General features: G+C 41.9%; 1 protein-coding gene across 1 annotated transcript in view; it reads right to left on the reverse strand.

Annotated features, from left to right (window-relative positions):
* The window catches only part of LOC135508136 (protein kinase C eta type-like), a 37,392-nt gene extending 34,879 nt beyond the window's left edge, over nucleotides 1-2,513 (reverse strand). The window contains exon 1 of the mRNA XM_064928126.1: nucleotides 1,543-2,513. Coding sequence (XP_064784198.1) covers nucleotides 1,543-1,893 — 351 coding nt within the window. The 5' untranslated portion in view covers nucleotides 1,894-2,513. The remainder of the gene's footprint in view (nucleotides 1-1,542) is intronic.
* Nucleotides 2,514-10,628: the final 8,115 nt, after the last annotated feature.

Consider the following 10,628-nt stretch of genomic DNA (forward strand, 5'->3'; position numbering starts at 1 on the left):
GCACAAAAAGGGCTTCAAAGGCAAGGATATTGCTGCCAGTAGGATTGCACCTAAATCAACCATTTATCAGCTCATCAAGAACTTCAAGGAGAGCGGTTCAATTGTTGTGAAGAAGGCTTCAGGGCGCCCAAGTCCAGCAAGCGCCAGGACCGTCTCCTAAAGTTGATTCAGCTGCAGGATTGGGGAACCACCAGTACAGAGCTTGCTCAGGAATGGCAGCAGGCAGGTGTGAGTGCATCTGCACGCACAGTGAGGTGAAGACTTTTGGAGGATGGCCTGGTGTCAAGAAGGGCAGCAAAGAAGCCACTTCTCTCCAGGAAAAACATCAGGGTCAGACTGATATTCTTCAAAAGGTACAGGGATTGGACTGCTGAAGACTGGGGTAAAGTCATTTTTCTGATGAATCCCCTTTCCGATTGTTCGTGGCATTTGGAAAAAAGCATGTCCGGAGAATACAAGTTGAGCTCTACCATTGGTCCTGTCTCATGCCAACAGTAAAGCATCCTGAGACCATTCATGTGTGGGGTTGCTTCTCAGCCAAGGGAGTGGGCTCACTCACAATTTTGCCCAAGAACGCAGCCATGAATAAAGAATGTTAGCATCACATCCTCCGAGAGCAACTTCTCCCAACCATCCAGGAACAGTTTTGTGACGAACAATGCCTTTTTCAGCATGATGGAGCACCTTGCCATAAGGCAAAAGTGATTAACTAAGTGGCTCAGGGAACAAAACATAGATATTTTGGGTCCATGGCCAGGAAACTCCCCAGACCTTAATCCCATTGAGAATTTGTGGTCAACCCTCAAGAGGCGGGTGGACAAACAAAAACCCACAAATTCTGACAAACTCCAAGCATTGATTATGCAAGAATGGGCAGCCATTAGTCAGGATGTGGCCCAGAAGTTAATTGACAGCATGCCAGGGCAGATTGCAGAGGTCTTGAAAAAGAAGGGTCAACGCTGCAAATATTCACTCTTTGCATCAACTTCATGTAATTGTCAATAAAAGCCTTTGACACTTATGAAATGCTTGTAATTATACTTCAGTATTTCATAGTAACATCTGACAAAAATATCTAAAGACACCGAAAGCAGCAAATTTTGTGGAAATTAGCATTTGTGTCATTCTCAAAACTTTTGGCCACGACTGTAGTACTAGGCCTCTCATTGTATAAATGGAGTAACGGGCCAATTTGTAGATATATTCACTTTTATTCCTCTAAGTACACATGTGGAACTGCATGAAAATCATTATTATTTCAAACCATTTAGAAATGTTGTGACATGGGACCAATTATTTACAGGAATACCTGTATATGCAAAATCCCCAAACGTTCCAAGGGAACTACTAAAGAGTAAAAAAAAGCAAGATCAGTGTATTTCGACTCCCTTTAATGACTGTATGTGTCTTACAGTCTGACTATATTAATTAAGCTTTTATCCCGAATTGCCAAGAGGATTAAAGTGTGTCAGTCAGGCAAGCATATCAACCACATCCCTATCCATCCTCACAGTGCCAACTGCCCAGGACTTAGCTACTCACCCATCCTTCAAAAGTCTCTTCTGTGTTCAAGGTTTTCATCAGGTCCTCAAATTGAAATGTGCAGTTAGCAACAAAATCGTCATACCCTATGGGCGCATCGTGAAATACAGCCAACTCTATATGCTTGCCGTCGTTGACATTGAGGCAGAACTCTTCGTTGTAAATTGGCATGTTGGTTTTCTGCTTTGTATGCGTCTGTCCAATTTTGTACTCGTCCACCTTTATCACAATGTAAGGGTCCAAAGTGAGAGCGGTTTTGTTGAACATTGTAGAATGGCGAAGGGAAAAAGTAGTTGGTTTGAGGTCCAACGCCTCACCAATTCTAAGCTTTAGATACCCGTTGAACTTCATGATATTGTATCTCTAAAGAAAAAAAAACGTCTACAAACTCAAAGTAAAAACAATATATACTTAACTAAAATTAAAAATACGCTATGGATTTAACATGCATGCAAAGCATTCTTATTTGCTGATATAATTTCTAAATAATTTACATCAATATCGTTGACTGAATTGGAGTCCAATGTTGCGTCCTAAAGCGATTCGAACGCGTTGCTCTTGTCATTTGCCATCTTCAGGTGATGCGTTCTCACAGTGCTCTTGACCATTGGTCATGAGCACTTTCCTGGTCAAATGTGTGTCCTTGCCTTCCGAAACACCCCAGCTGAAGTAAACTAAAACAGAAAGCTCGCACGTCCTGTAGAACGACCTTCTTCAAAGAAGCTCAAAGCAAGTTCCGTAAAAAGGAAGTAGCCTACCAGAAGTAGCAACAATGATTTCCCTGTAAAGTTTCTTCTTTCTCAATGTGTTTACATTTTGTTTTGACAGATTTGATTGCTACCTGCATGCAACTGTAAAAGGTCTTGCCAATATGTTAGAGATTGTAGTCTCCTCGGTTACTGTCAAGGATTAATATAATACTGTTAGAAAGTACATTACGACTATAACTACCATGGTGCACCGCTGTGCTTAGGGTTGCCTCAAAGCATGCAGGAATCAAAATGACTCACCTGTCCTCAGCAGATACAGTGCATTCAGAAAGTATTCATACCCATTGACTTATTCCACATTTTGTTGTTACATCCTGAATTCAACATTGATTGTTTTTTTCTCCCATCCATCTAGACACTACCCCATAATGAGAAAGTGAAAACATGTTTTTAGAAATGTTTGCAAATGTATTAAATTTGATAAATAATTTACATAAGTATTCACACCTCTGAGTCATGTTCAAATCATCGTTGGCAGCGAGTCTTTCTGGGTAACGTTAAGTCCAAACATAACGCTTTGTATTCATGACATAAAGTTCATTTATTAGATTTTTTGTCAGTTTTGCGTTAGTGTCGTATTGCAAACAGGATGTTTGTTTTGTAATATTTTTATTCTGTACAGGCTTCCTTCTTTTCACTCTGTCATTTAGGTTAGTATTTTGGAGTAACTACGTTGTTGATCCATCTTCAGTTTTCTCTTATCACAGCCATTAAACTCCGTAGCTATTTTAAAGTCGCAATTGGCCTCATGGTGAAACGGATATTCAATTATCTGTTTATTTTTATTTTTACCCATCTACCAAAAACCTCCCTAGTCTTTGTGGTTGAATCTGTGTTTGAAATTCACTGCTTGACTGAGGGACCTTACAGAAATGATATGTTTGGCACTCATTGCATACATTAGCTTTTAATTTAATTAATTTGTAATAATAACAAATAAAAACATAATTCCACTTTGACATTATTGGGTATTGTCTGTAAGCCAGTGACACAAAATCTCAATTTAATTCATTTTAAATTCAGGCTGTAACAATAACATGTGGAATACTTTCTGAAGGCACTGTAAATAAATAATCAAATAGCACCCTCTTGTGATGAACAGAGAGTGTGAATAACTCGAGCTACACATTCTTAATTAAACTTCACACTTAGCTAAATACTCAGAATGGAGCCTGCAAGCTATCTAGTCTCAGTAGTTCATCCCTGAGGTCTTTTGTACAGTGTGAGAAAAATCCTAGCTCACCTGGCACAGCTGTGAAGATCTAAACGCACATGGCCATGAGCTGCAAGACATAGGAGAAACAACGGGGCTTTTAATGTGAATTGAAAGGATGGGAGATGTGGAGTTGATTTATGCTGAGTTCTAATAATGAAAAGGCATGAGAGTTTTCTTCTGAGAGCCTCAGAGGACCTATAACATATAAAAGTCACCAGCAACCACAAATTATGACCTTGAAACTCATGTATTGGTCCTAACTCCCCTCCAGTCTTAACCCTACTTGCACCCTCTGTCTCTGAATATCTTCATCTGACACACTCACTCTCCCTCTGCCCTCATTTCCAAACTCCCTTGACCCCACTCTCTGTGGGTCTCCATTTTTTTCACATTCGGTGCAAACTGTCATTCTTTTCTCTCTCTTGTTCTCTCTATTTCTCTCCCCTCTGTCTATCTCTCTCTATGTGGTGTGCGTTAGGGGAGTTTAGTCCATCCATAAATGTCATGATCAAAGTCTGGTTGTTATTAGTGTTAGACATGACCTCTCACCCTTCTCTGCCAAATGTCAGCGCCCCACATCTCTCTCTTTCAGCTGCTTCAAATAAAGAGGCCGCATCCCAGGGAAGAGAGGTGGTCGTAAAAGACAAAGCTTTTAACACGGCTCTTACACATCTCAGGGATAAAGGCTGTCATAAACAACAGCTTTTACCTGCCCTTATAAAAAGAGGAGAGTGATGAGATAAAAGTGACAGATAGGATAGTGTGGGTTCATCTGTTTCACAATGATCACCACAGAATGACTAACCTGAATACAGATGTATTTGTATATTGTAGGTGTCAGTGTGTTCAGTCAGACATAAAAACATTACAGAGAGAGATATGTCTTCATTTTTTTATTTAACCAGGCAAGTCAGTTAAGAACATATTCTTATTTACAATGACGGCCTACACCAGCCAAACCCAGACAACACTGAGCCAATTGTGCGCCACCCTATAGAACTCCCAATCACGGTCGGTTGTGATACAGCCTGGATTCAAACTAGGGTGTCTGTAGTGAAGCCTTAAGCACTGAGATGCAGTGCCTTAGACCACTGCGCCACTCAAGAGTTAATTGAAATGGCATTCAGGGACAAAAATGTGCTAATACATCATGGTGGAATTTAACAATCCCTTGTGAAAATGTTCATTTCAGGTATTCACATTCAATTCATCCATAGTCTGTGAGTAACCATTCCTCACTTTCATTATTTCCATTAAATATTGGTTTTCAGTGCATGGTTTGTGGAGCATTACACCGTTCTGTCCAGCAGAGGGCAGGCTAAGACTGCTGTTGAAATCAAGTGTTGATTTGATAGCCATCTTCCTCTGTTTCACTGGTGCCATCCATGGCAGGCATTTTTACGATCATGGAGGATGATTTGTTTGGTCTCCCTGTTTTCCCAACTGTTCCTGTCTCTCTCTCTCCCCCTACTTTTCATCCCTTTCTACACTCTCCTCTCTACAGCTGTTGCCTAGCCCAAATCAAGAGTTATCACACACTACAGACATGTGAACTCAAACGCATGTTCTGGTCTGTATTCCACAAACACACAAAAACGGCATGTTAACGTTCTTGTACACATTAACAGAGAAGCAGCTACCACAACTCAGCTGTATCACAGTGTAGGGTATTCATTGGAATGACTAAAGTAACTGCCACCTGTAGTGCTTCCACATTTCCCTTCACCGTCCACAGATTTCCACTTCTGTAAACAGCTCTATTCTCTGGCTCCCTGCCCAGGTACACTCTATAGCTGCAGCTAATGAACCATAGCATTGGTGCTAAACAAGACAACAGGGAATATGGGTAATATGGGCCAGGTATGGTGAGCTCCATTCCCAGCCCTCTGTATGTGAGTGTTGACCCCGGTAAGGAAAGGCCCAAGGCGCTAGGATACAAACACCATGCCTCCCACATCAACCCCCTCAGCCCGAACCCAATTACCTCCATCACATATAGGGGCAATGCCTCAACACCATACCCCATCAGCCCCCTCATGTTTGATAAGAATAGAGAGAACTGAAGTCCTGAATACAGAATCAAATGTTATGTCACATGTTTTGTAAACAAGAGATGGAGACTAACAGTGAAATGCTTACGGATCATTTTCCAACAATGCAGAGGTTTTTTTACTTGTTTTTATTTAACCTTTATTTAACTAGGAAAGTCAGTTAAGAGTTAAAGATAGTTTTTTTTTTTTTAAATATAATAGAAAGTGGTACGAGGAATAAGTACACAGTGAATAACAATAAGTAAAATTAACATGGCTATATACAGTACAGGGAGTACCGGTACCAAGTTGATGTGCAGGGGTACGAGGTAATTGAGGTAGCTATGTACATATACAGTGCCTTGCGAAAGTATTCGGCCCCCTTGAACTTTGCGACCTTTTGCCACATTTCAGGCTTCAAACATAAAGATATAAAACTGTATTTTTTTGTGAAGAATCAACAACAAGTGGGACACAATCATGAAGTGGAACGACATTTATTGGATATTTCAAACTTTTTTAACAAATCAAAAACTGAAAAATTGGGCGTGCAAAATTATTCAGCCCCCTTAAGTTAATACTTTGTGGCGCCACCTTTTGCTGCGATTACAGCTGTAAGTCGCTTGGGGTATGTCTCTATCAGTTTTGCACATCGAGAGACTGAAATGTTTTCCCATTCCTCCTTGCAAAACAGCTCGAGCTCAGTGAGGTTGGATGGAGAGCATTTGTGAACAGCAGTTTTCAGTTCTTTCCACAGATTCTCGATTGGATTCAGGTCTGGACTTGGCCATTCTAACACCTGGATATGTTTATTTTTGAACCATTCCATTGTAGATTTTGCTTTATGTTTTGGATCATTGTCTTGTTGGAAGACAAATCTCCGTCCCAGTCTCAGGTCTTTTGCAGACTCCATCAGGTTTTCTTCCAGAATGGTCCTGTATTTGGCTCCATCCATCTTCCCATCAATTTTAACCATCTTCCCTGTCCCTGCTGAAGAAAAGCAGGCCCAATCCATGATGCTGCCACCACCATGTTTGACAGTGGGTATGATGTGTTCAGGGTGATGAGCTGTGTTGCTTTTATGCCAAACATAACATTTTGTATTGTTGCCAAAAAGTTCAATTTTGGTTTCATCTGACCAGAGCACCTTCTTCCATATGTTTGGTGTGTCTCCCAGGTGGCTTGTGGCAAACTTTAAACAACACTTTTTATGGATATCTTTAAGAAATGGCTTTCTTTTTGCCACTCTTCCATAAAGGCCAGATTTGTGCAATATACGACTGATTGTTGTCCTATGGACAGAGTCTCCCACCTCAGCTGTAGATCTCTGCAGTTCATCTAGAGTGATCATGGGCCTCTTGGCTGCATCTCTGATCAGTCTTCTCCTTGTATGAGCTGAAAGTTTAGAGGGACGGCCAGGTCTTGGTAGATTTGCAGTGGTCTGATACTCCTTCCATTTCAATATTATCGCTTGCACAGTGCTCCTTGGGATGTTTAAAGCTTGGGAAATCTTTTTGTATCCAAATCCGGCTTTAAACTTCTTCACAACAGTATCTCGGACCTGCCTGGTGTGTTCCTTGTTCTTCATGATGCTCTCTGCGCTTTTAACGGACCTCTGAGACTATCACAGTGCAGGTGCATTTATACGGAGACTTGATTTCACACAGGTGGATTGTATTTATCATCATTAGTCATTTAGGTCAACATTGGATCATTCAGAGATCCTCACGGAACTTCTGGAGAGAGTTTGCTGCACTGAAAGTTAAGGGGCTGAATAATTTTGCACGCCCAATTTTTCAGTTTTTGATTTGTTAAAAAAGTTTGAAATATCCAATAAATGCCGTTCCACTTCATGATTGTGTCCCACTTGTTGTTGATTCTTCACAAAAAATACAGTTTTATATCTTTATGCTTGAAGCCTGAAATGTGGCAAAAGGTCGCAAAGTTCAAGGGGGCCGAATACTTTCGCAAGGCACTGTAGGTAGGGGTAAAGTGACTAGGAAACAGGATAGATAATAGACTGAGCTGTATTAGCAGTGTATGTGGAGCAGTAGCTTATGTGGTGTGTGTGTGTGGCGTCAAATGTATGTGTGCACATGTTATGTGTGTGTGGGCGTATGTAGTGTGTGTTTGTGTTGGGGTGTAAGTATGTGTGAGAACCAGGCCAAATGAGCTGATATGTAATCCACCATCAGTGTCACTCTTTCCTATTCACTGTCCTCACAGGACTATAAACAGAGATAAAGCTATATGATAAACCAGATGATAAACCGGGTGGTTTGAGCTCTGAATGCGGATTGTCTAAAAACCGTGGTATCACAGACTGTATACCCTGGGTATGAATAAATATGTATTTTTACTGTTCAAATTGCGTTTGTAATCCGTTTAAAATAGCAATAAGGCACCTCAGGGCTTGTGGTATATGGCCATGTACTCCACGTTGTGTCGTGCATAAGAACAGCCTTTAGCCGTGGTATATTGGCCATATACCACACACCCTCGTGCCTTATTGCTTAAGTAAACCCTATAAAAAGCTAATTTGGTTGAATGCAACTTGGGGTCAACATTGGACGACAGTAACATTTATTTTGGGGATAATTTGTACTTGTGAGAACATACTTTGCAGAACTAAGTCAATGTATGTTTGCCCTCCTCTAGCTTTTGCACCTCTTAGTTTGCTTCTTCACCTGCAAAATAAAACAAGCAGTCCTTTAGATGAAATGAGGGGAGAACCAGCATGCCATAACTCAGTCGTAAAAGCTGATTTGGTGCTAAGTGTTCCTTTATTTACATGCGCATATTTCATACCAGCACTCTGCCACTGGGAAACGTGACCCATTCTAAACCTGCAAATATGAAGGTATGGAGAGAGACAGAGAAAGTTTGTCCCAATCAGGGTGCATTTGACTTCACTATCCTACTTTATCATTCCTTCCACCCTTTTTGGAGTAGGGTCAGAGAGCGAGTTCTGTGTTTCCTATTTCAGGTTTAATATGGGGAGACATGCAGACTGTGTGTGAATAGTACTATAGTAGATGTAATAACATAAGTTATGGGGGTGAGAGAAGACAGGATATGGAAATCTAGACTGGTAGACAGAGAGATGTAGAGGAAGGGAAGGAAGGAGAAAGCGAGAGTGAGAGAGAATGAGGTTGTGAAAAGCAGAGGAATGTGTGAATGTGAGACTGGGCCGTCCTGTGTGGGACAGCAGAGCGGAGCGGGGGAGTGGGGTTCTATGTCACAGCTCCTCCTGGGTAATTGGCTCCAGATGTGGGGTAGCGTGGCCTCTGCGCCAGCGAGGCGTCATTGCCGCATTAAGGGCTCAGCATAGGGCTGAGGGGATCGGGGGGGAGAGGCATGCACCCCCCCTTCCCAAAAACAGAGTCTGCTCAAATCCCCATACTGTGCTGCTGACCATTGCGCCCCCCTTCCTAGCCGATCTCCCCCACCTCCCCGTCTAAATCAGCTATGAGCTGTTGGAGGCCAACACTCTGCTCTAAATGTAGTAAACAAATCATTGTTCTCTCCTGCTCTAGTGTTTCTGTGGAGTTATATGGAATTATCTTAACCTCTTTCTTCTTAAACTATATTACGCACTACACAATCCCTAGCAGGAGTTTGTGTGTTTGTCACTATGGAGACCGCATTGCTTGAATCAGTTTATCCTATGTTATTGTGCTGCCATTGTGTCAACCAAAACTGCAGTGAGAAAGAGAAAAGTGATCAACATGGAACTTAATTCTACTGCCAAGGCTTCAAAGACATGCTGTTGACATTTGGTTGGCGTTAAGCGGTGAACTCAGCATTGTCTATCTGTTTCAGTGATTGATAAAGCACTTGAAAGGACAAATAGGGGAAGTGCACTTTATCGAGCAGAGCCCTGACATCTAGTGGTGAAGGCCCTGCTACATTCTAGTCAGTATAATAAGGATGAAGACCACTACACAGAGCCCTTCAACCACAACAGCCACAAAGAAAATGACAATTGCAGAAGATTGCTGTGTGATTGGTGTGTTTTCAAGCTCTTTAGACAAGACACTGCCTGTTGCACTGTGAGAAAATAATGTTGGCTTCTTTCAGCTTTACCTTCTTCCATGTAGGCTTTTGTGGTCAGCGTATGTCACTCACTTAACAAAGAGGTAGTTTTGAAAAGCTCTGTGGCCATGAATCTTCCATAAATTACACCACAGGAGCCTGCTGCTAAACTCACATACACAGTTAACTGAAAATGCTAATTCTTCACCCTATAGTGTGTGTGCGCGTATAGGTGTGTGTGTGTGTATACTGTATGTGTGTGAAGTGCATGTGTGAATTGATTAATATGACTGGAGTGGTGTGAATGAGGGGACATCTGTGGTGTTAAGAGTCCTCAGAGTGAGGAATGTTCACCGTGTGACGTGAAAAGCATGGCTAGTGATAGACCATGTAAATCGATTGGGGTTAAAGAAGTAGTCTGTGGGATGGAAAGGAGCAAGGAGTGGTTAGAGGGAGCAGGCTGACATCGTGACGATGAAAAAACCCTTCATATCTGTGGGCACTGTCACATAACATTATGTACAGATCTATTATAGTATTTACAAGTGGATTCCGACTGCTCTCATGGCTGCACGACATTCCCCAACCATAATGTTCAAATAAAGAAAAACATCTCACATGGCCACTAGGAAAAAGTTTAATACTAAAACATATTACAAGACTCCCTCTCAGCGCTGACTTTGAATAGGTTGTTCAGGTTGTAATGGTAAACAGTAAGCAGATGTTTTACAGGCCTTGGATCTGCTACAGTGCCAGATGGCGCCTGTACTGAGCCTATACTGATGGCTCCTCATCTGTTGCACAGGACCAGGAAGTGGGGCACTCAAGAAGAGGTTCTGCTCTCTCTCATGGTCACGCTCTCCGAGCCAACCACTGATCATCCTGGCTGCTACCACACACCCAGTTACACCAGGACCACCTGAGGAAACTTGGACTGTCTGTCCATTCATCTGTCTGGCCAGGACCGGTCTCTTCCTTACTGGGAGGACTAGAGGCCATTATACTGTGTCCCTGTGGGCTTACCCTGTATCATGA

Source organism: Oncorhynchus masou, chromosome 21, assembly GCF_036934945.1.
Source record: "Oncorhynchus masou masou isolate Uvic2021 chromosome 21, UVic_Omas_1.1, whole genome shotgun sequence".
Taxonomy (NCBI): domain Eukaryota; kingdom Metazoa; phylum Chordata; class Actinopteri; order Salmoniformes; family Salmonidae; genus Oncorhynchus; species Oncorhynchus masou.